Below are 24371 nucleotides of genomic sequence, written 5' to 3'. Positions count from 1 at the left end.
AGTGTCAACTTTTCAAAGCTCATAATCTGAGCCTTTTAGCTACATTTTCTCATTGTAACACGTGAATATGTTGCCGACAATTCTTTGGAGAAATTGACCGAATTAAAATTGATTTCACGACTTTGCTAACAAGTATTTTTAGGGACAACTCATGCCTGTAAGATAAAAAACAACAAAAACAACATATCTTCCCAATATTTCCTTTTATTTTTATTTAATCTGGACATGAGCGGTCGACCCACCAACAAACATTTCGATGACGTAGACCTTCACATCGGACAGATCTTGATGCTGTCAGAGCTGGAGCTGAACTGTCCGAGGGCAAAATCCAGACCGACGCCAACTCCACTGCCGACCCCGAACGCGGCGTAAAGCGGCTGGGTGAAGTTAGCGCGGAAGGTGTGAAGGTGTGTCATGTTTTCCGCCACGCTGTAGAACGCCAGCGTCCCCACAGACAGGTCCAGGTAGATCCCCAGGCGGGGGGAGTAGGTGACCGGTATGTCCTTCTTCTCGTTGTCGTGCATGGCAGAGCAGCAGGTGTCCGACAGCTCCATGGTCCAGGACTGGGCGTTGTAGCCGAGCCCGGATCTTGCATCTGAGCCCTTCCTGCTCAACGCCCCGTACGCTACACCGATGGAGGAGCCCCGTCCTCTCCACTCCACCTCCCAGTAAGAGCGCTGGTCGTACAGCGGGCTCGGGCACATCACCTGGGTCCAGCCGTCGAAACGCCGCGGTGTGTCGAGGTAAGGCTGCGCCGCCCCTTGAAGAGTAGCTTTTGTGTCGCCTTCAGAGAGAACCAGACGTTTGTGGGCTGTGTCGGGGTCAAGGGTCAAGTTCACAGAGTCTAGGAAAGAGAGGGTTGAATTAAAATGAGTGAAGTGGTTTTAAAATGAAGAATCAAATTACAGTTAATTATAAAGGTAGTAAATATAAGCCTGCCTAAAATATACAAATTTAAGGTCACGCTTCACATCAGCAGATTGAGATGGCTCAGTTTATTCTCGCTCAGCAGCTGTTTTGGTTTCCCTTGTGGCGTCCCAGCATGTCATCAGAATTAACAGCTTAATTAAAACAATTAGAATTTAGTTGGCAAAGAAAAGTTATAACGGGACCCGATGTTGTTGTTGTCAAACTGCAACTTTCAAGGTGAAGAATTAGTTACTATGCAAGAAGTCCTGAAAGCATAAGATTGGATTTAAAGTTCAATGTTATTTCTGACCTCCTCGGGTAACGGTTAACGGATGCCTTTCTTTCTTTTTTTACAGTGTCTTTAGGAGTAAACGAGGAACGTGTAGTGGACTGTGACTGATTGTTTTCCCTGTTGCAGACATGTAAACATAAACATGTAAAATGATAAACATGGAGACTCACATTGTAGAAACTCCTCTCTGGCCCTTGGCTCCGGCGCCTGGATGCTGTTAATGCTGATTTCTCTCACTGGAAAAACCAAACAATATCTCACTCAATGCATAAAAAGCTCGATTCAATTCAGTTACTTTATTTATTTAAGCAGAAAATAAAATCACGTTGACGCCCATAATAAACAACCAGTGAGGATAATAAGTAACGTTTACGTACATGCAGGGAAAACAGGAGATTGGATCATGGAGTCAGGACTTGGTGAGTCTAAGAACAGACTGGTGTTTACTGTCAAAGGAGAAAACAGTGTTAGAACCATCAGTATCAGATGTCTGTGTTGAAGTCACAGGCCTTCAAGCTTTTGCAAGTATTTTTATTTGGTTATGAAACCGACTGTAATCAACACATATTTGATGGCTTTAAGGTGTCAGACGGGAAGAAATAGTCTTTTTTTTTTTTTTTTTTTTTTTTCATGGTGAATATTCTCAATGGGGGATACATTTGACTGTAAAAATGAAGCAGGAGGATTTAAGAATGTGTACACATTTATTGGCCAAATTTAAAAAAAAAAAAACACTTTGATATCAGGGGGCATCAAAGTTCTTCACAGGAGCTTTAATGTGGAAATTATCCGAAAGGTGTTTGTTAAATATGATATGAAGATAGCTCTCTCACCAACTGTTGGTGTTTCCGGCACAGAAGACATCCCCCCTGTTAAATAAACACAAGTCACACACCTTTAGACACTTTGAGTATAATAACAAGCAATTTAGGTTCATTCTGGTTGAGAGAAATTCCTCATTTGAATGAATCCTCGAAATGAGCCAAGACAGTTGTTATACTAAAACTACCTCAAGTGGAGAAAAGAGTCAGGTGGTTAGAACAGAATCAGCTCTTACATTGGTTTCCTCCGACAGACGGCGGGTTATTTGCAGGTGCGATTGGCGTGGCCGGGGTGGTGCCACGGCGATGAGAGCGGAAGATACTGCTGATGGACGCCATCCGACTGAAACCCGATCCTATTGAAAAGGAAAGAATGAGGTGGTGGCAGCTAACATTTTAAGGTTCTTATTGACTGTCGGTGAATGTTGTACCTCCAGTTGATGCTGTTGCAGCTGCCGGAGCTGGAGCTGGAGCCGGGGCAGGAGTCCGGTTGACCGGGATTGGGGTCGGAGTTGGTGCATGAGATGCAGCCTGGCTCTGACTGGACCTGCTCCAGAGGGACGGAGACTCTCGGCGGCTGGGAGTGGGGCTGGGGCTCGGTCTGGAACTAGGTCTGGGGCTGAGTCTGTGGTTGCTCTCCCTTGCTGTAACAGACGACATGTTTGATGTTCAATCAATAGGACCCAGACTCAGACCATGTGGCACACCAAAATGAGTTGCATGTATGAAATCCCAGTTTGAAACGACAGTTACATCATACTGTATTGCAGGGGGATTTTTATTATTTATTTATTAATTTCATATTTATTACATAAATATTCCGTCGTTCCAAAAAGCAAAGCTAAACTCTCATCAGAGCAGGTCGAACCCTCCAGTGCTGACCAAGAGACGCCAACAAAATAGCTAAGCGTACTGTAGCTCTATAACAGCGTATAGAAGCTGTGACGTGAGCATCTAAAAAAATCCTTCTTCTTCGTTACACAGTTCTTGATCTTGACTTTCAGTATATGAGGTGTTGACAGTAACATGGAAAGCGTTCTTGCAGGAGGAAGCAGCCGCAAAGCAGAGCTCGTCAAAGCAAAGAATACCTACCAGAGTCTCTTTCCTCTGTTCTTTGTCTGTCTCGAAGTCTTGGCGAGTTTGTATTTCCTCTTTCTGCAACGAGGAAGAAGTCACATTTTTACCTCTGCAGTGACAAGGACACTTCAGTTTAGAAGTTAGCTTAGCGCGGGTTTCAATTCACAAAGAAGTCTCACCTCTTGGTGAGTCTCTACTCCTTACATCTGCACTTTTGTGGCCTATACCTGAAAATTAAAAAAATGAACATGTTTATTTTTGTGAGGGTTGCATATTAAAATTGTGTTTAATGTAATAATGAACAATAATGCACAATACCAAGTCCCCGTCTGTCAGTGCTTCGTGCTCCAACTGAGAAACTGGGTATGGCGGCTGTGAAATAAATAATTTTTAATTACACTATTTCACAAAAAGTTTAAATTAATATCTAAAAAAACCCAAAACGTACCTGTAGAACGGCTGTTTGTGTTGCGAGATCCCAGACCAGAGAACACTGCAGGAAAGCGGTAAAGAAAGCAGGAATGTTTTATAAGAAGTTTTAGAATCATGGTCCTTGTAGTCCTCTTGTATAGTTACATTAAAAATCAAAAAAATTATAACTCACATTTAAAAATCCCTCCTTTGTTTCCTGAGCGGTTGGCTAAATAAAAAAAAAAATGGAGTAAAAGTTAGTGAAGACTATTAAATGAAAGTAAAAACTTTTCCATGCTTATGTTTAAAAAGAGAATTTTTTTTTATCAACTTACAGTCACTCAAAGTGAACAGTGTCGTGTCATTGACTGGAAGAGAACAGAAATTATAATAAATGACCTCAAAAGCATAAAATAAAAAAAGATGGTACAAAAGTGATTCGAGGTGTCATTTCACAGACCTTGTTTGGTGATCTTTCCCAGTTCGTGGTTGCACATGTCCTCAATTTTCTCCCTGAGGTCCAAGATGGAGTCGAGTACAGGCTCAAAGGAAGCTTCTGGATTGACAACCACAGCAGGTAGGTCTCCAGACTCCAGGGGACTGCACATGGAATCACAAGTCTAGAGAAAAAAAGTTGCTTGTTACTTCGACCTTTTCAGGGAAATATTTGTTTTTTCTCTTCAATGCCCCCTATGGTGATACGTAGTTACTGCATGTAACACCATCTTTTCTCACTGGCTTTGTCTTTTGACTGTTTTCTTCTCGACCCCACACACAAGCACCAGACATTGCATTGATGTAAATTATTTCCGCTGCTCTTTAGCAAAGCCCATGCTGGGATTTCAATACCTGTAAGTAATAGATGTGGTCTTCACAGCGGGCCAGGTCCTTCATCTCTGTGTCCCTCCTCCTCAGCTCCTTGATCTCAGCCTCCAGGCTGTCGAAAACCTCCTGAGCCTGGCCCATCTTCTCCAGGCCGGCCTGATCCAGCACCTCCTCCAGTAGCTCCTGCAGACGCTCCACTGAACGCTGCAGCTCCGACAGAGCCTGCTCCATGTTTCCATGTACCCTGAGTGTAGAACTCTTTGCAAGGATGTGGAAAGACATTTTGATGGTCATGTCCCGGTATGCAAAAATACACATGCAAGATCAGATCTGAAATAACTGATATAAATGCAGGACATTTGTTTTATTTAATTCATAAACTTTATTGAAAAGGAATGCAAAAATGTCAACCAACCTTCATCACATCCATCACCTTCTTCAGGTCTTTAAACTCCTGCTCTCTGTCTTTCAGCCTCTGTTGATTCTCAGATTGCATCTCTGACAGCAGTTTCTATAAAGGAGGACATAGCGTCAACCAAAAACTCTCTCAGATAAACAAAAGCTGTACATGTGACCGGGAAGACAACATCAGTGGGTGGAGCGTTTGAATGGAAAGGAATGTGGAAAGGAATGTCCTCAACCTGGCTGGAGTCAATGTCAGATACAAAAGAAGAGAGGACGAACCCTGAAATCCATCACACAGAACAATGAACGGTTAAATGAATGGCTTCTGTTTGGGTTCAGTTCAGTCTCTTACTCGACACGAGGTCTTTTTCATATTCTTTCTCTTTACTTAGTTTGTTAATAAGATCCATTGCAGTTATTTTTAGCTCAGTTTGAAACTGGTTTGGGCGCCTGTTTCTTGTTTTATCCTTTATGTAACTTGTCATGCAACTTGTCATATCAGATTTGAAAGTCTTAATAGTCTGACACAAACTTATCATTAGCCCACTTTTGGACAACTTTTCAGCAACTGAATAGACCATGAACACCATAAATTAGCTACCACTGAACATGATCTAGCATTAGCATTGAACCATTTTCTAGCTAACATAATCTAATCTGCTGATTTCCTGCCAAATAAACAGAACTTCCAAATATTGTGGCATGATCAGTAGACAAATAACTCTAAAGGATTTTTCCAAAACTTAATTGTAAAACTGAACATATTTTCAAGTGTTTTAGAGTAAAGTTGCTAATGCTAATGTTTGCAGTGGAAATTGTAGCTTGTAGGATATCAACTGTGTTCTTCTGCCTTTATCATAAACAGATTTCACTCTACAGGTTTTTCAATTGCAAATTAACCAGGATACTGGGAATATCCAAGACTTGTCTGATTTGATTATAAGCATGTACATACAGTAAGATCAGATTAAAAATAGACCCCACGGGAAAACTTTTAATGGGCATACAGTATAATCCTTTTATACCTCGTTTTCTGTTAATTAATAACATAAGGCCTTGATTTGTGACTTGCTGAAAAGTGTATCTTTCCTATCACTCAAACCAAACACGTGCTATGACGTTGGATCTTTTATCAGTATACACTGGTAATGCCCTTGTTGTGGTACCAGAAACCAGGGCAGCATCACTTCCTGCCTACCTGTTTATCCAAGCGTTCAGCCTTGGTGGACACACACTCGTGGCCTTTGTGAAAGTCGTTGGTACACAGCCAGCAGACAAATATCTTACAGTGGCGACAGTAGAACTCCTGCAAGTATTTGTGCTGGGTGCAGATCTTCTCAGCTAGGTTGCTGGTAGGTCCGATGAGCTCATGCTGCTTCAGGCTCTTCTTGGTCTGGTGGGGCTTCAGGTGGGCTTGGCAGAAAGAGCTCATACACACCAGGCAGCTCTTGACCGCCGGTCGCTCTTCTCCTTTGCAGAGGTCACATGGGACCGCGGAAGAGGAGAGCTTGGGTTTTGATTGAGCCAAAGAAGCCTTTCGCATCGACTCACGCACTTCACTTTTGAGGGCCCCTTTGCGAAGCTGCTCCACAGCCTCAGCCAGCATGGTGTTCCTGGATAGGGAGGGCTTGGGGCTGAAGGTTTTTCGGCATTGGGGGCAGCTGTAGATCGCTTTTGGGTCATCCTTGCTCCAGTAATCCTTGATGCAAGCCATGCAGTAGCTGTGCCCACAGGGGATGGTGACTGGATCATTGGGAAGATCCAAACAAACAGGGCAGTTGAACTGCTCCTCTGTCCACATCTTCGAACTCATGTGGCCCTTGCAGAGACGACAGCGAGAGGAAACCAAAGGTGGGGAGGGATGGTCCAAAGTAGAGGAGTGGAGAAGAGAAAGATCCAGAGGAAGGTGCTGCTGGAACTCGCAGGAGGAAACTGTCGTCTCTCTCTCAGGTGAGAGCAGGGAGAGGGTGAACAGGGTGGGGCCAGAGCCACCAGGCAGGTCTAGCGGGGAAAACGGGTGTCGGTGGGAAACTGTTTAATGCCACGAGAGAAAAGGAGTGAATGGACTAACCATTTTATTTTTTTCATGAAACCGGTTGCAAAAAAAATCACATCCAATCAATTGTTTTTTTGAAAATGTGCTCATAGTGTAATGTAAAGTCTTCAATCAGCATCACAGTACAGATGAATCATCAGGAGAATGTGCTTGAAGAACAATGACTGTGAACTCTGGAGGGTAAATGAACTGCTAACAAACCACATCATCAAATCTAGAAATCTAGCAAAGACACAGACCACAATATTGCCTTTTTTTCCCTATTTCTCAGAAAAAATAACAGTCATGAACTCAGTTTTCCTCTACCTACACTCTTGTTCTAGTAAGACTTTTTTTTTATAATCGCATTGAGAGACTGTCTAAATGATTATATTCACTGCAGGCCCTTAACTAGAAATCATACTTAAGACTACTAAACACGAGGTGGCGTTGTTGCACCTCTACACGGTGTAGTAGGAGCTTTTTAGTCTAATTATTTATGAACTAATCATTGAATAATTTAACCTGAAGAGTTTCAGTTGACGAGAGGGTCCCGCAATAGCCTACCAATTTAAATATACCAGTTTTAACACAATGTGCTCCTGTGACGTTTTAGAAAGCGAAGGCGGAAGTGCAAAGGAGGGCACGCTCTTCTACTTCCTGCTGGTCCGCCGCGTTTGCGGCTTTTTAAGCACACTTTGTCAAATTTAGGAAGTGTTTTTGTTGAAAAAAATATGTCAAATACAGTTGTGAAACGTCCAGGAGTTGGGGTAGGGGTGCTGGTTACAGACTTAGCCCACCCTGACTGTGTTCTCCTGGGAAGACGGAAAAGCGCGATGGGCAGAGGGACGTACCAGCTCCCCGGTGGACACTTGGAGTTTGGGTATGTTACCAGCCAGTTTACAGACCCATTCATACTGTAACTCATTCACAATAAAAACTACGTTTGGTTTTGAATGTCTAAAAAAATCCCTTCATTAAAAAAAACGGCTTTCATTTTATATTATAACAAACCATTGTGTCCATGCACTGTGATGTGTTTGTGTTGTACAGATACAAATGAGGCTGCAATGTTATAAAAAGATCTTGACATGCTTTAATCATGCTCATGTGTCCTTCTATGCCACAGAAAATATGCATGTTTTAAATACTACAGCAAAAAATAAAATACATAGACACCAAATGTTCCTCAGTTTGTTTTTTTGGGTCACCAAAAGTGTCAGCACAGTATGAAATGCACATTTTGTCAATTACACTGGCAACTAAAAAACGTCTCCCCCATTCACTAACATGTGTTCACTTTTAAAGTAAATCGCCAGCTAGTTAAGAAGTTTGTGTTTGTTTTCTATTGCCTTTTTAAGCAAGGGGAAAAGTTGAATCTGACTTCCACTGCATGTGACGCTCATTTCTCTGTCACCATTAAGAGAGACGTGGGAGGAGTGTGCTCACAGAGAGGTGCTGGAGGAAGCGGGCGTGCGTTTGGTGGACGTCCACTTTGCGTCAGTGGTGAACTCCATCAGACTGGAGGAGCAGTACCACTACGTCACCATAATCATGCAAGGGGAACTGGACCGGGAGCAGTCAGGAGAGCCCGAGAACCTGGAGCCAGAGAAGAACGAAGGTACGCAAAGTCAAAGGAAAAAAAAAATGCGCAAGTAAAAAAACCCACATCAGACGGAAACAATAAAGAAGGTGTGGTTTTTCTCTGCCCCTCAGGTTGGACATGGACACGGTGGGACCAGTTTCCTCCGGAGGAGCAGCTCTTTTTGCCGCTAGCCGGGCTGAGACTTCAAGGCTTCCAGCCGTTCAAAGTAAAAAACACTGAAACTCAACACTGAAACTGCAAAATGACACTGGGGGTCGATCAATGCTCAGAGGATAAAGCAGACACACCTCTTCCATACTCAACCTCCTATTTGTGAATTCTTTATATTTCGCCTTTTTTCCAACCCAATAAGGATTAAACACAACATCTGGAACTCGTGTTTAATGTCGAGGTTTCACATTTCCATATAGACAGTGACTGGAATATAAAGCCTTCAGAATGTGATCAGCTTCTTCCCATGTGCCGTATTGTTTTTCCCCCTCACATGAGGTCGGTGCTGGTGGCAGCAGTGGTCACTACAGCACTGTTAAAGGTCTTGTCGTGGGCGTAGGTGATAATGTGCAGGGCTCCCTCGTAGGCCTCCTCGCAGGTCGGCTTGATCTGATCTTCTGGGAGTTCGAAGCCGTACGCCCCGTTATCTCTCAGCTCAAAGATGAAGGCGTAGGGGATCCCCTGCATCCGAGCCCAGTCTATAGAAGAACCAGACATCGCATCTGTAGGAAGAAAAAAGAATTGATACTCCATCTATTAAACACATTTCTACAAACAGAGCTTATAAAGAGACTTTTGAATTTGTAGAGTAATCCTTTCACATCTAATTCATATTCAAGTTAAAATGCCGCACATTTAGAAAACGAGCTGGAGAGGAAAAGCAAAGAGGTAACCAGGCTCCCTCGTTCCAGTGATCAAAGATTTGAGATATTTTAAAACTGTCGGTTTGCTGTGCTGCTCGCTGCAGATGTGCGCTGAAGGACTTACACAAAACATCTGCCGTGGCTCCAGGTGTGTAGGTCATCCCGTGGACCTTCCTGATGGCGTCTGCTGCGGCCACACCCACCTCCATCTGAGGATCAAGACAAAAGCTTTGAGTCATACAATTAGGGAGGTTCTTTTAATATTGCATTTTAGGCAGTGTGAAAAAACAACAACAATACAATGGATCAGATGTGGAGTGATCTTGATGCCACAAATCCATATTTTCTCAGTTCTATTTAAAAACACATCTTCCTATAACGTCTTAATTTTTTGTACGTTCATGTTTGTTCTCAGAAGTGTGTCAGTATGCATCACTGTGTCAGTAGAAGTAGGTACCAGCTCTTTGTCGTTGTCGGCGGTGAAGTTGGGGTGTCCATATGGAAACAGCAGCTGCTGGCCGTACGAGTGGATGTTGAGGAAAACCAGGAAGTCTTCCTTCCGGGTCCCAACGAAATAAGTGACGGCCTGGGCCTCGGGCTCAGAGAGGCTTTGGCTGCCGCAGTACAAGATGTCGCAGCAGTCGTGTGACACTCCCACAGCTGTAAATGCAGATATGGCCAATCAATGTGAATGATCATAACTTGAAATAAATGAATTACAGACACCTTCCTCCCAAACTCAGCTTCACCAACAACTTATAAAGAAATCCTCATAGTGATTCATTTTAGGACAATTATGCTTAGAGTGGCATTAGGTGATTATTATTCTTGGCCACTGGGGGGCAGCAGAAACGAGCTGTAAGCTCGAAGAAAAGGATCAACTTTATTGATCCCACTATGGGGGAAATGTAGTTGTTACAGCAGCTCAAAAACAGGAAACAGAAAAATATAAACAGCGTCAAGAGCAAAAACAGCATAGAGTTTAACATCAAAGAAAAAAAATACAATTATCACAATAATTAATTGAATAATACCAGCATAAACACTATGTACAGTTAAGATCAGATGAGTCACACACGGTGTGTAGCATTAATGATATGTCAACAGTTAACTGGTGAACATGACACCAGTATTTAGCTAACTGGTGAACATGTCAGCAGACAGTTGCAACTAGCAAAAAAGAATATTAGCATTCATTTTTAACCTTTTTTTATGTGACGCTTGAAGATAATTTTTGGGCTTTTTTTGGTTGAAGAGCACACTGGACAGAGTTCGACACAAGGATGAGAGAGTGTGGAAGGACATGCGGTACAGTGCTGATGGTTGGAGGATGATAACTTCTGTACATTGACCCTCTTTAAGTGCCTTTTTATTTTACTAGCTCTTGTCCTTACTTTCCCTTTTCACTCTTGTATGTACAGTAAGCTGATAGTCTACAGGTGCAGCCCACCCAACAGCTAAAACAAACCCTGTTGTTCCTCTTGTTTAATCTAACCTAATCTAATTTGCTGAACATTAAGAATGGAAAAGCCATAAATGGTAATAAAACATGTACACATATGAAGATGGAAAATCGCAGTAAGACTCACTTCCCCAGTTGGCGTCAAAGTTGCGGTTGAGATCGGTGCCGTAACATCCACAGCCGGCGGGTCCTGGAGACCTGTTCTTCCTCCACAGTCGAGTCTGAACAGGTCATAACCGTCAGTTCATGAATATGGTTGGCTTTTTTAAAATATCAATGAAGAAATGATGATGATGAAATATTGAAATCCCAGCACTGACTGATTGGTTTAACCAGGAGTAGATGTAGCCGTCCACGTTCAGAACAGGGGTGACGTAGAAGTCCATGTTCTTCATCATCTCCTCCATTTTTGGGTCTTTCTTGGATGCATCCAGGATCTGGTCAGGACGTATATGATGGAGTTAAAATGTGTCGACCAGTGAAAGTGTTTTTGAACAGCTCCCACGTCTCCTACCTGTTTGACGAAGTACTGACAGAAGGCTGGGGCGATCCATTCCCTGGCGTGAATACCACAGTCCATCCAGATGGCTTTCTTCTTTTCTCCTGTATCAACGCCAATCTGGTAGACGTGTTTAAATCGAATCTTTTTAGGCTTCGATATAACATGAAAGCACCCACAATAACAATACTGAAGAATCCTTTTGGGATGTGCTAACTTTAAAAAGAGAGGTTCACCTTCATCAGGCTGATAGTCCTCTTCTCGTAGGTTTTTCCGTACTCCATGATGGTCACAATTTCAGGATAATCTTTCGCAATCTGAGTCATCCAGTCAGTGATCTGTAAGGAGTTGCATTCTTTAGACGTGATAATTTGTGTGTATCAGAAGAGCACTTTTTGAACTATGATTAGAGCTTGCTGACCTCTGCCATGGGATGATATCTGAAGTAGTCATACTCCGCTCTGTCAAAGAAAACACGAGACAAGAGAAGAAGTTTTTGTATCTAGTTTAAGTCGTCCCCCCCCCCCCCCCCAAAAAAAACAAAACAACAACAAACCCTCTTCCTGCACAAAATAGTGATCGTTGCCTCTCTTGACAAAAAACATTTCTGCAACTAAATTGAGAGCTGCAGACGAGTTTAGATCACAGAGGAGAGTGTACAGGACACACTTACCTCTCCACTGTGGCTGCTCCGACCGCTGACAGCAACGCCACAAAGCTCAGTCCTACAGCGTCAAGCATCGCCACTTCTTAAAAGTACAGTCTGTGTTTGCAGCTGACGGTGCCTTCAGGATGTTACGAGCCTTCATTAAAGACACGCCTTAGCCTACGTCACAGACTAGTCAGTACCATATCAACGTGTGTGCTAATGTTTAATCTAAGCTGAGAGCCTTTATTACTCTGTACTTTAAAATAGAATATGAACAGCCAGTGATTGACCATTGTTCTACAGAATTTGTGCAGATAATCTCGTTCACGTGTCAGGCCATAAAATTACACATTGACTACTCTTGATGGCTGTTATCTGCCCTTTTTTTCAATTCCCTTTTATCGGTCCAGTCAAGAAATCTTTAAGGGCTTTGTAAAGGATCACTGCGAGGGATGTTCCCAGAAAACTCATCTCAAAGCCAAACGAAACTCAAATTTTAAATTCAGATTGACCGACAACTCAAGGTTCAGAAAACTCAGAAAGTTGGACAAGTTTAAACAGGGGATCCTTGCACATCAACATCCACGTCTGTGCTGAATCTTGTTACTTAATGCACCAGTTGATAAAAGCTGACACAGCCAACATACAACCTCATCTTCATTGACAGGAGCCCAATGACAGGACCTTTAGCCGGTGTTTGGCTACAGCCCCGGCTAGTGTGTGTCTGCGATACTGCTTGTACATACATCGAGATCCAACATGTAAGAAACAAGTAATAATCATTTTGCTCCCCCTCGCTGGGGTTATAAAGTATAATCGTTCAGTTGAACTTCATCTTTTTTCAAGTGTCCATCTGAGGCCGACTGTAGAAGACCAGGAAGTGTTTGCAGCCGGGTTCAAAAACAAAATTGGGTCTATATAGCTCTTGTCTTTATTGCTTTATTTAAAGTCTATGCTGACTCCCCAGTTTTAACATGCCAGCACGTTGTTCAGCATTTTGTTTTCTTTCCATGAACCAACTCATCAAAACTCAACCTCTCGTTTTACACCAGAGGATTGTTGACAACATTTTACCACTGTTATTTTTCCCTTTATTATTTATGCAGTTAAATCTTCTACTTTAGGGTCGCATGACGTCGATTTTAAGGGTTGTACTCTTTGAGTTTCAAGAAAATTATATAAAAAATTAAATGCAATTGAAATGTTGTGCTTCCCATATTAGGACAAACAAATGTGCTCAAATATTTAGAATATTAAAATTTACGGTTCTTTTTTTGGACAATAAATTAAATATTCTGTTGTCTTTGCTTTAAAAAAAAAAGACTAATGCACCAGTTGTTAAATGACATTTATTTACAGTTAAAAAAATATTTCTTACAACAGTTTAGTGATAATTTATACAAAATCTGAATATTTTTCGTAATGAAATACATGAATACAATAATTAGCGACATTTATCAACACAAAAACTCCACCTTAAATGTGAACACCTTACACGCCCAATATCTAAAGAAATGGAACTCTTTTTGAAACCTACTTAAATCATATTAGCTAAATACTGGTGTCATGTATTCAACATGACTGAAACTTAAAGGTTTGGTCAGATTCCCCTCACATGAGGTTGGTGCTGGTGACGCCAGCGGCTAACAGTAATGTCCACAGGGTGGCAGCAGTGGTCACCACAGCACTGTTAAAGGTCTTGTCGTGGGCGTAGGTGATAATGTGCAGGGCTCCCTCGTAGGCCTCCTCGCAGGCCGGCTTGATCTGATCTTCTGGGAGTTCGAAGCCGTACATCCCGTTATCTCTCAGCTCAAAGGTGAAGGCGTAGGGGATCCCCTGCATCCGAGACCAGTCTCTGGAGGAACCAGAGTTTGGGTCTGCAGGAAGAAAAAAAAGCGATGTTACTGTATCGTGTGACCGTTTCAACGTACTCAGCTTCGGAAGAGGCTCTTACACTTCTGGTTGAATCATATAAACCATGTATTTTGTTTCCTTTTAAATAAGATAATAAAATGTTCACATGAAGTTGGGGTAAGCAGATATGTGAATGCAGCAGAAAATATTAAATGGTGTGTATATAATACAACCAGTGAGCCCACTGTACACAAAAATATAATGTGCTTTCATGTTATATAGAAGCCTAAAAAGATATATAACGTGAATACATACAATTACATCAACTTTGATTCTTTCACCGTCTTAGATAATAGCATCTTCGTAGCATCATCCAAATGTTGGTGCCTCCAATTAGCCATTTCTTAAACTAAAGTATTTCAGTAAAAACCCTGCTGCTAGCGAGTGACTCATTGACCAGATGTGCTGTGAGTGCTTACACAATACATCTGGTGAGGTTCCGACGGTGTAGTTCATCCCGTGGACCTTCCTGATGGCGTCTGCTGCAGCCAAACCCACCTCCATCTGAGGATCAAGACAATGACTTTAAGTACATTAACAGACCTTTCCAGTATGACATTTCAGGCTTCAGAAGAAGCTCATGTATTTTTTTCAATGCGCCATTAAAACTCAATTCAGGGAAATTAATTTATAAATGTTTACAAGAATCAGATTTTTCCTTCCGATCACAGTTCTTATTTTACTTTTTTAATTTTAATTTTAATTTTTATAACCCGTCTAGTGTAGTTTCTCTTGTGTGTGTAAGCGCTGAGCATGCATCACTGTGTCATCACTGTAGATACCAGCTCTTTGTAGTTGCTGGCGGTGAAGTCGGGGTGGCCGTAAGGAACCAAAAGCAGCTGGCCGTAGGAGTGGATGGTGAGGAAACACAGGAAGTCTTCCTTCCGGGTTCCTACAAAATAAGTGACGGCCTGGGCCTCGGGCTCAGACAAAGCTTGGCTGCCGCAGTAAGTCTGGTCGCAGCAATTTTTTGATACTCCGATTGCTGTAAATGCAGATACGACATAAACATATTTAACATAATGTAAATTAATACGTGAGAATCTTAAAAATAACTCAAGAAAATTCCATATCATTTTTTTTAGCAGGTTTATGTTAAGAGCTGCAGTAATTGTTTTTGGCCACTTGGGGGAAGCAGAAATGAGCTGTGAACACAACGGGTGAGCTTGTAAACATGTGGCAGCAAAACACCTAGCATTCATTAGAAAAAATATTTTATAGGCAGCTGACAATCTTAAGTCCAACATAAACGCTCGCTAAGCTTCAGAAAACATTAGTCTTTTTTTCCGTAGATTTTGATCATGTCTTCAAATGAAATCGCAGTAAGACTCACTTCCCCAGTTGGCGTCAAAGTTGCGGTTGAGATCGGTGCCGTAACATCCACAGCTGACTGGTCCTGGAGACCTGTTCTTCCTCCACAATCGAGTCTGAACAGTGCAAAGTTTTCAGTCAGTGTTTGTTACATCAACTTTTATCAATTTAGTAAAAAATAAAAGGGCTGTTACGATGTTTACTTAAATGCTGACTTTGACTGCGGCCATGTTGAACATCGGAAACCAATCGATTCACTTAGCTTATTTGAACCTTGATTGCATTACTTCATAATATTGCATTTCCTATGGATCTGTGTCTCTTCTAGCCACCAATCAGAAACCGAGAAAAATAATATCTTCTTAAATCCCAGCACTGACTGATTGGTTTAACCAGGAGTAGATGTAGCCGTCCACGTTCAGAACAGGGGTGACGTAGAAGTCCACGTTCTTCATCATCTCCTCCATTTTTGGGTCTTTCTTGGATGCATCCAGGATCTGGTCAGGACGTATATGATGGAGTTAAAATGTGTCGACCAGTGAAAGTGTTTTTGAACAGCTCCCACGTCTCCTACCTGTTTGACGAAGTACTGACAGAAGGCTGGGGCGATCCATTCCCTGGCGTGAATACCACAGTCCATCCAGATGGCTTTCTTCTTTTCTCCTGTATCAACGCCAATCTGGTAGACGTGTTTAAATCGAATCTTTTTAGGCTTCGATATAACATGAAAGCACCCACAATAACAATACTGAAGAATCCTTTTGGGATGTGCTAACTTTAAAAAGAGAGGTTCACCTTCATCAGGCTGATAGTCCTCTTCTCGTAGGTTTTTCCGTACTCCATGATGGTCACAATTTCAGGATAATCTTTCGCAATCTGAGTCATCCAGTCAGTGATCTGTAAGGAGTTGCATTTTTTTAGACCTCAGAAGTTATGTTGCGTCGTGTCGAAGTAAAGTGTTTGAGAACAGCGAACAGGCTTCCTCACCTCTGCCATGGGATGGTATTTAAAGTAGTCATGCTCCGCTCTGTAACAGAACCAAAAAACGTCAGACGCATGACATGCTGAGCAAAAAACATTCCTCTTTGCCAAAAAACCCTGACCTGGAGGACACAGTAGTTTAAAGCACATTTCAAATCTATTGAATGTTGTGGATAGATGGATTTTTGAAGTTTGAGTTTAAAATCCAAATCTAATTCCCATAATTCCAGTCGCGTTAACTTTTCGTCTGCGGCGATTTTGGCGCCCCCCTTTGGACAAAGTGGTACCTCCAATTGTTTGGAGATTTTGTGATTTTCTCACGCTCATTTTTTTTTTTTTTTAGTAAAATGTATAATACTCATCAATACTCTTTGATATGGAAAATTAAAAAATGGTGGTTCTTGCAGCGATCCTCTAGCTTCCTACCCTGTGGCAGTCGTCTCAGGCATTTAAAATCCCATTGTAAGAATAGTTTTTATTCATGCTGATCAGCTTGTTTGCTTTTGTAGGTCATAAAGAGACCTTAAAGTGTTTCTTTATTGTTAGCAATTTTTGACAAAAGCCACCAGTAAGACATGAAACAAACTCACCTCTCCACAGCGGCTGCTCCAACCACTGACAGCAATGCTACAAAGCTCAGCGCCGTAATCATCCTCACTTTTTTAGAGTACGGTCCTTGTGTGCGTCTTCACAGCTTACAGCTACTTCAGAAAGTCACAAGCCTTTATTAAAGACATCCATCAGATAAAGAGACACGTTTTCCTTCGTCACTGACTTGTTGGTGCACACCTTATCACGGTGTTGGTTAATGTTTTACAGATTGTGTCAGATTTATTTTTCCTTTACAACTGTTGTCTGCTCTTTCCACTTCCCATCTGGTCTGACCATTTGTCTTTTACATCGTCAGTATTATCAGTCAAGCTCATTGTTTTCTCATTTACAACACACCTTTGAATGTTAAGCGAGCGGCTTTGACTCCAACTCTAAAAAAAGTGGAGAAATTCCGAGGAAATCTGTCCATCCGTCTAAGTCCTGTCTCATTATGCCTAGCCTAGCCTAGCAGCTGAAAAGAACATGTTTTAATCATGTGAATATTGATTAGATAAGCTTGCACACTGACATGAGAGTAAACAGTGCGCCTTGACAGCGAGCAAAGTTCCACATGTGCTGGTTCATAAATGCAGGTTGTGCACCTGTAATCTTTGGACCAAAGGACTGAGATAGCATTTTTTTTTTAAGTATGCTAATTTTTAAAAAATGTTTACAATGTTTAGTTGAACTTTGATTTCAAATTTTTCTCAATCATCCTTGACCAAATAATGATAATGATAATTATTGCATGCTATCTGGGCGTCTAAGACTGATTGGATCGAAGGGCCAGTCAACAAAAGTTCAAAAACTTTAAAAGGTTAAAAATCTTTCTTTGGACATGTCAGTTGTTTGTAATTTCTGTGTAACAGATTTCATAGACGCTTTGATTTACATTATTCTAAACAAGAAATCTTATACTTCTCATATTAGTTCCTAAAATATTACTTTACACAGAATATTCTCCAGTCGTCCATACTTTAAGATGATAGATAACAGCAAAGAGAAAAGGAAGTCAGTGTTGAAAAAATGCTGCGATTAATTGACTTCAACAATTCTAACTTTAATAATTGATTATAATGAGTCTGACTTGGCACAACAATAAATCCTACGGTCACCCAAAGTGATCGTTTTATTACCATGCTGAGTCATTTGCATTAAGTTGTCTTGTACTGTTGACTGTTTGTAGACGTTAAAACATCTCACACACAAAACACTTTACTAAATAAGTGCTGTAACACTGCAAATATCTCAGGCTTTTCATTCAACTTCAACATTTTGTCAGTTTAAAAGAGTGATTTAATATGCCTCCATCACAGTGTACAGATAATAAAAGAAATCTTTCATTTAATATCTGACCAGCAGATGTCAGTAGAGTGCTTGCTTTAAAGAAACCTGTAAAGAAATAGTATAACCAGAAATGGATGAACGGGGCATAAGATGACAAAAATAAATAAATCCATTAATGGGAGTGAATCATGTCACAAATTTCTTTTTATTTTTACTTCTTGTTCAGGAGTGTTGTAAATTAGTATTTTACTCTTAACTATAAAAGTCTTGCATCTGGGACTTGTTCACATTTATGTCAACAGTTTGAATTCAACGTCTTTGCCCACTGAGATTAATTAGCTCAGCAGTGTTTTCCTCTCTGCGGTCACACCGTGACAGTTCACGCTCACGAAGCCTCAGCACCTCAAGTCTTTGTTCCTGGTCCTTTGCTGACACGTGCATCATGTCTACTTATTAGCTGCTCATAAGATACAAAGACAAGACCTGTCTCTGCTTCTGCCCTGTGTGCATAATGTGTGCAGCTGCATCACAGGCTATTTCTTCATTGTGATAGATGAAAGGACTAATGCTTTTGGATGAGAGGGACAGGCCGCCGTGTTGCACTTAGACACAAGCTTACAACATCTTAAAAACTATCTGTGTGCGCGCTCAGCACAATATAACCTACACGCCACAGAAAACTTACTCAAGTTTGATTTAAGCTCCATGCACTGCTGAGGTAAATTATTTTACCTTAAGACTGGAGCAGCATTTTTCAATTATAGACGAGCAAACTGTCTCTCATTAACATGTGATGTTGACTCCTGCAGGTCATTGGAGCGCTGACCCTTTGTTTCACGAGGTGCAGGTGACATGGAGAGTGCGTGGCGTGATGAAAAGCTGTGTCAACATCTGGACAGACTGCAAAGCGGAGGGTTACTGCCAGGGTTTTTGTTGGATACATTCCTCAGGGGCCTTCGGGTTCTTACAGGACGGTGGAGTTTCAGCTGGTGACACAAGGACACGAGAGGGACCTTGTTTGTCATCGAAGCAACAATGTGTAACTTTCCCACCGTAGATTAGAAGTTTCAAAGATTCATTAATAGCACAATAACTCACAACAGGTAGACTGGAGTATCTCCCATGTCTGCCTAACCCTTGACTGTAGTTTGTAACTTTGGCAGATGAAGTGCGTTATGGCTTCGCACACCAGCCTTCACATCTTGTTGTTTTAAATGTGTTTGCACCTCATAGCTTTATTACTATGGAAACAGGTCCCATATTTACACATCTTCACTCGCCTTTTATGAGCCATTCTTATTGTAGTTATGTGGTGACCTCTAGTGGTTAGAATAGTCTAGCATACATGTAAATAAGGTGATGTAGTTTAAAGTGCTCGAAGTCAATTATGGTGAGCGGAAGTTGCTTCAAGTTTAAAAAAGCAAGTGTACAACTGATTTTGAACCATTATCTTGTCTGAATCCAACCAAAAAATAATGATGTGTAAAAATCCAATGCAAGACAAATGCTGACGATGCATTGATGTACTTCTACCTGCCCTGTTTGCGTACGATACGGCCATTAGTAATATAAAGTTTCTGTTCATTTAAAGGTTAAAAACAGAAGCCTGTGTCCCGTTGTAAATGGAAGTGAAGCATGCGACGTGTGATCCATTCAAACCGGTGTTAAAAAATGCAACGTTGCAAGTGTATTATTTTAAGACTAACAAATGATCATTTTCACAGTTTCTTCGAAGGACTGTGCAGTTTGTGTGGAATTAATAGGCCATGTCTTATCTCTGAATGATGGATCCGCCCCGCTGCACGCACTCTGAGTGGAGAGACATTTCACACTCATTCATTGCCCGTGGCGGGAGCCTGATTCGCTGCACAAAGCATGTAAAAAAACCTTGTGAAGCAGACAAGTTGGTGTTGCAGGAGACAAGTGGGTGATAAGAGGGCGTAAAGGACGAAAAGGCAAATTGTGCTCACATTACGCATGGCAGTCAGTCTGCAGCACCAAATGTGTTCAGTGCAGCTGCGCATACAACTTATCCTGGTCCTTCTTGAAATAACTGAGCAAATGATAATTGTAATGAAGTTGATAAGCAATGATGTTAAAGGGGACATTGGGAAAAATGTTTTTGAACATTTATTTGGGTAAGTTGAGTGTCTCTCTACCCACACAATTTGAAACAAATCCATCCAGTCCTTTGTTTGTGGTCTGCTTATGTCTTACCACACAGAGAAAAATGCTACGTTTCAAATGTTCTCAGTTTGTGACATCACAAGTTGGATTTTGTTTAGGAAAATTCTCCCCCCTCCCCCTCCCCCTCCCCTGGTATCTCCACCCATGGACTCCACCTTCAGCCTAGAGTAATATTTTTGCCCAAGTCAACCATTTTTATTCTCACTACACGAGGAGTGATGTCTATGGGGGAAAACTCAGGGGGCGGGGTCATTTCATTTAAAGAGACACACACCAAAACAGAGCGTTCAGAGAGAGCTGGTTTCTACAGCGTCACAAACCTCCTCTGCTGCTTGATTCATGTTATATTTGGACCAAAACACAGAACAGATGTTTCATTTAGATCACAGGTGACTGTTTAAAAAGGTGAAAAATGGGGATAATATGTCCCCTTTAAAAATAACATGTTATAACTACTTGTCCATCACTTACATATATTAGGAAGATAAAGGTACATAACTTCTGTGTCTACAGACTTGACACGTTTACCTTAAATTTTAAGCAGTAATTGCAATTTCATAGCACCAAGTTTGAATATTTATTGCTTCATTCTTATTTATTCATGTTAAGTTCCTTTTGAGATGGATAATATTTCACTGGGGTTTTACTGTATTTCACGGGGCTGGAAGTGGAAAGAGTGAAATCCATCATGTGACTCATGAGACCCTTGATGTGTCGTCAGAGAAATCCACTTCTTCAATTAATTAATGCATCAAACTGTTTGTCCAAGCTGGTTGCACAGCGTTACCATGCAGTGCTATCGCAAGAACCAGTGTTGTAGGCTCATTAGCATTCACTGAGCTTTCCTGGGGCTCCCATGAATTTTTAAATGGATACACTGACCTTCCTTCCTTTTATGTACACTTATTTTTCAGTGTCTGTGGCCTTTGCTTCAGTATGTTTTACAGAAGGATTTTCAGACATGGCAAAGAAGAATACTCACGAAATGTTTCTACTGGAGCCCGACACCCGGGAGTATCTGCATTTAAGTTCCCCCTCTCATCAGTCACGCTGGTCTTGACCTGTGTGAAGACCTTGATGCAGTGAAAATCAAAGTGGAGCAGCTGCTGAAATCACAGCACTGTATGTTTGAGAGAGGGCTGAAGGGAGAGACTTTTGTCTCTACTTTGAAGTCTTTTATCTGAAAAATGTGGAAGAAAACACCAGCACATGTTAGCCAAGCGAGAGCAGCACAACACAAACCTCCCACACAGAAGCATTTTAAAAGCAGAAACAACAGCGGCAGCAACACTTGTAAAAACCATCTGAAGGACTGACAGCAACTACCGAACATATGACAAACACAAATAGTTACGCTCTCCTCCCCCGTAGTGCAACTTTACTCCCCCTCCTCCCCCGCAGCCTTCAGACATTTTCTAAAGTATCTGCGTAATTTCTGAAGTTATAAAACATAAACTGAATACACCAGGAGACCATAAAACTCTCACCACATCCTGTGAGTTGGCCAAATAGCCAAATGGAAAATGTTCCAGTTATTCCACGGAGTAGGTCTCCGAAACATTTTTCCAGTTTGAAACTAATCATTTGAAACAAGTGCAAACAAGACGGAGGCTTTCAAAAATGAAAAACACTTAACGAAAAAAAAACGTCTGTCCAAAGACCCAAAGGCATCCGCAGAGCCGTCTTAGATCATGAGACAATTCAAGAAAAAATATTGCCCGCTTTCTCCTCCAGAGCAGAATTGGGGTTCTTTGTCACACTGATGATCCCGTCTGACAGCCGAGGAGACCTGAAGGTTTTTTTTTTTTCTCACAAGAGCAAACGACAACATCCACTCCTTGAGAAAACAAGAATGTTCTGGGATTGTTTTTGCCAAAATAGTCCACAATGAAAGAGTAATTCTAACAAAACAAGTGACATTGAATATTGAATAAGGAGACGAGGACTTGGCAAGAACTTGATGATCAGGGGTGGCTTCAGCTTTTTCATGTCCTTGAGTGAAGTGTGAGCTGATGGAGCCACCCCAAGGCCCCCTTTTCTACATCTTCACGTGTTCATCAGTAGTAACTAATGCAGCAACTGGAGCAATTTAGGGTCAAGTGTTAAGCTATGCAGGGATCGAAACCCCCGACCTTCCAACAGTAGGCCACAGCTGCCCGTCAGAACAGGCCATTAGTACAGAATGGTGCTTTCTTACCCTGTTGATAATTTGAGTCTCTGACTATATTTTTAGTCTCGGTAAGTATCTGTAAAAAGCACTTTGGTCAGCTGAAGCCATTTTTAAATGTGCTATAAAAATAGACTTGATTTGACCTGACTCAGTGCTTGCTTGGATGATTTGTCTCCCCTCTTTGAGTTTTGAAATGCCGAAAGATTGACATTTTTCCCCACACCTGAGATACAGCTCTTACTCCACTCTCAACATCAAGGCAAACCTCCACCCATTTGGCACCATGTATAGGAGCGCAATAAAAAAAATCAGTGCAGTAGTATTAATCATGTTGTATGGGTGTAAGTGCAATTGAAAGAGCGTGTGCAAAAAGTGAAAATGAAGTGATGCATGTGTTCTGTGCTGTTAGGAAATGTACATTACATGTATACAGACGATTGTTGTTTTTGTGTGGAGCTATATTTGACTTTCTCCTGTGTCCAAAACTATGTCCCCTTATCCTATGGGAGACTATAAAAGCAACTAACTAACTATAGACAGTTTTCCATCACATCCCGTGTTTCATGATTCTTCTTCATGTGCATTTAATTTACCAGGAAGCTTCTTTGTGAATGAAGGCTTAGCCAGAATTATATTCTCCATTTCGTCTGTTTGGTTTGCTGCTTTTTAGATGCAAAAAAGAAATCCACCTGCTTCCAGCAGTTAGTCGCGTGTAGTGGGTTTTAATAGCTCTTCAAATTAAACAAGTGAACAACACAGCAAAGCCTACAACAAGGTGAACCTTAGCTGTTCATACACACCAGGTGAGCAGCCCTCATAACCCAAGGTATCCCTCTTTGAAGGCAGATATAAAATGCCTAATGAGCTTTGACTAAGTTGTACAGTGGAAGTCGTGAGTTGAATAGAGAGAGAGCGCGCGCGAGAGAGGGAGAGAGAGAGAGCGCGCGAGGGAGAGAGAGAGCTCAGTTGCCTTAGCAGCGCTGCTTCATTCCTTCACACTCGGGCTTCAGTCCAGCAGCAGTAGCAGCAGCACTGCGCTTCACGGGGTTTCCTCTCACTACTTAGTAGATTAACCTGCCACACTCTGGTTATTCTGCACTACTTCCACGGTCTGTGGGCTTTTAACGACTAAACACCCACTACTTGGGCTTTTTCCTCCCAAGTTTCAAACCTCCCCTTTCCCTGCTGTTATGACGAAAACCGCCACGGTTGCAAATTGATTGCAGCTCGGCTCCAGTTTGAAACAGGTGTGGTAATACACACCTGATTGATTTTTTTTTTTTTATTGTTTTTTCTTCTTCTTTTTGGAGTGAGAAAAGATGGCTCTGCAGCCGGGGAACGAGAGTGCGACGGAGGTGTTGGTGAGCTGCGTGGAGCAGGGGAACCTCAGCGTGCAAGTGACCGACTTCAACATCAGCTGCACGAACAGCTCAGTCGTCTCCAGACCGTCAGCCAGAGTCAAAGGTAGGAATTCATCATTTCCCCCCCTTAATAATGTCTTACACAGTAAGTCATCACTGCTGGGGTTTATGCTTCTTGAAATGCTTGCAAAGTGGTGTCAGATTAAAGGGAAGGTTTCTTTTTGGTGTTAAACTATTTTAAAGTGTTTATTTTAAAGTAGCCTTTACGATAGCCTCTTTAGGTTGAAATACCACTGAATATTTAAAATTTTTTTTTGAAACAGCTGGCCTCAGGCAGCTCTGACTTCAGCTCAATAATGCAGTTTACCACTAATTACAGACTGCCAACTCTGACTGATAACCTGCTTTAAAATGTAGTCGGATTCACTGGATGCCTCCTAACCATCACAGGGTTTCCTTATTTTTCTACCCCATTGGTTTGCATTTTTGCATAAAATGATAAGGAGTTCAGTTTAAAAATAAAATAAAAATAAATAACTCAATGTGAGCAGCTGCTCATTTTACTGCTGCAGCTCTTCCTATCAGCAGTGTTTTTCTTTTGCAGCCAATTCATGCATCTTTCCTTCATTACAATTCCCCAAATTGCTGATTTACAGCTGAGCAGCTTAAACCCCACATCAGAGGAGATAATTCCCCTCCAAGCTTACCCTGCTATCAGGACAGC

At 41.6% G+C, this 24371-nt stretch overlaps 5 protein-coding genes across 5 annotated transcripts in view; 2 read left to right on the top strand and 3 right to left on the bottom strand.

Annotated features, from left to right (window-relative positions):
• Positions 1–261: 261 nt before the first annotated feature.
• trim25l (tripartite motif containing 25, like) lies at positions 262–7234 on the bottom strand. Its single transcript, XM_079336630.1, has 16 exons — positions 5939–7234; positions 4751–4846; positions 4360–4593; positions 3971–4130; positions 3846–3878; positions 3704–3739; positions 3548–3592; positions 3418–3471; positions 3279–3326; positions 3115–3177; positions 2454–2666; positions 2259–2378; positions 2035–2070; positions 1579–1647; positions 1372–1437; positions 262–844 (listed from the first exon to the last, which is right to left on the bottom strand). The coding sequence occupies exons 1-16, from the start codon at positions 6551–6553 to the stop codon at positions 270–272; spliced, it is 2463 nt and encodes an 820-aa protein (XP_079192756.1). The 5' UTR covers positions 6554–7234; the 3' UTR covers positions 262–269.
• A 98-nt stretch (positions 7235–7332) lies between these two features.
• On the top strand, positions 7333–8851 carry nudt15 (nudix (nucleoside diphosphate linked moiety X)-type motif 15). The gene is made up of 3 exons (XM_079336376.1): positions 7333–7658; positions 8200–8396; positions 8492–8851. Exons 1-3 carry the CDS (start codon positions 7510–7512, stop codon positions 8611–8613), a joined length of 468 nt encoding a protein of 155 aa, XP_079192502.1. The 5' UTR covers positions 7333–7509; the 3' UTR covers positions 8614–8851.
• The window catches only part of LOC306818676 (cholecystokinin receptor-like), a 45594-nt gene continuing 29723 nt past the window's right edge, over positions 8501–24371 (top strand). Inside the window, exons 1-2 of the mRNA XM_079336370.1 lie at positions 8501–8586; positions 23597–23750. Of these exons, the coding sequence (XP_079192496.1) occupies positions 23606–23750 (145 nt within the window). The 5' untranslated portion in view covers positions 8501–8586; positions 23597–23605. The remainder of the gene's footprint in view (positions 8587–23596; positions 23751–24371) is intronic.
• On the bottom strand, positions 8855–11866 carry LOC306818679 (carboxypeptidase O-like). Its single transcript, XM_079336375.1, has 7 exons — positions 11433–11866; positions 11212–11316; positions 11018–11134; positions 10825–10918; positions 9693–9895; positions 9360–9444; positions 8855–9094 (listed from the first exon to the last, which is right to left on the bottom strand). The coding sequence occupies exons 1-7, from the start codon at positions 11520–11522 to the stop codon at positions 8862–8864; spliced, it is 927 nt and encodes a 308-aa protein (XP_079192501.1). The 5' UTR covers positions 11523–11866; the 3' UTR covers positions 8855–8861.
• LOC306818678 (carboxypeptidase O-like) lies at positions 13177–16921 on the bottom strand. Its single transcript, XM_079336374.1, has 9 exons — positions 16642–16921; positions 16058–16097; positions 15866–15967; positions 15645–15749; positions 15451–15567; positions 15093–15186; positions 14542–14744; positions 14179–14263; positions 13177–13722 (listed from the first exon to the last, which is right to left on the bottom strand). Exons 1-9 carry the CDS (start codon positions 16701–16703, stop codon positions 13457–13459), a joined length of 1074 nt encoding a protein of 357 aa, XP_079192500.1. The 5' UTR covers positions 16704–16921; the 3' UTR covers positions 13177–13456.

This window comes from Symphodus melops (assembly GCF_947650265.1).
Source record: "Symphodus melops genome assembly, chromosome: 23".
NCBI classification, from domain to species: domain Eukaryota; kingdom Metazoa; phylum Chordata; class Actinopteri; order Labriformes; family Labridae; genus Symphodus; species Symphodus melops.
Note: the sequence above shows the minus strand (reverse complement) of the source record. Positions and strands in the feature narration are given on the sequence as shown.

Bases quoted from the DNA above. Each gene is read 5' to 3' on its own strand.
- trim25l (XM_079336630.1), bottom strand. From the start codon at position 6,553: ATGAGTTCGAAGATGTGGACAGAGGAGCAGTTCAACTGCCCTGTTTGT. The intron at 4,847-5,938 runs GTAGGCAGGAAG...CCTCCTTTATAG, and splicing joins CTGAACGCTTGGATAAACAG to AAACTGCTGTCAGAGATGCA. The intron at 2,379-2,453 runs GTACAACATTCA...CCTTTTCAATAG, and splicing joins TGCAACAGCATCAACTGGAG to GATCGGGTTTCAGTCGGATG.
- nudt15 (XM_079336376.1), top strand. From the start codon at position 7,510: ATGTCAAATACAGTTGTGAAACGTCCAGGAGTTGGGGTAGGGGTGCTG. The intron at 7,659-8,199 runs GTATGTTACCAG...GTCACCATTAAG, and splicing joins GGTGGACACTTGGAGTTTGG to AGAGACGTGGGAGGAGTGTG. The intron at 8,397-8,491 runs GTACGCAAAGTC...TCTGCCCCTCAG, and splicing joins GGAGCCAGAGAAGAACGAAG to GTTGGACATGGACACGGTGG.
- LOC306818679 (XM_079336375.1), bottom strand. From the start codon at position 11,522: ATGACTCAGATTGCGAAAGATTATCCTGAAATTGTGACCATCATGGAG. The intron at 11,135-11,211 runs GTAGGAGACGTG...CGTCCTGACCAG, and splicing joins GTCAGTACTTCGTCAAACAG to ATCCTGGATGCATCCAAGAA. The intron at 9,445-9,692 runs GTACCTACTTCT...CTTGATCCTCAG, and splicing joins CCGACAACGACAAAGAGCTG to ATGGAGGTGGGTGTGGCCGC.
- LOC306818678 (XM_079336374.1), bottom strand. From the start codon at position 16,703: ATGATTACGGCGCTGAGCTTTGTAGCATTGCTGTCAGTGGTTGGAGCA. The intron at 16,098-16,641 runs GTGAGTTTGTTT...GTTCTGTTACAG, and splicing joins GGAGCAGCCGCTGTGGAGAG to AGCGGAGCATGACTACTTTA. The intron at 15,187-15,450 runs GTCAGTGCTGGG...TGCACTGTTCAG, and splicing joins ACTCCTGGTTAAACCAATCA to ACTCGATTGTGGAGGAAGAA.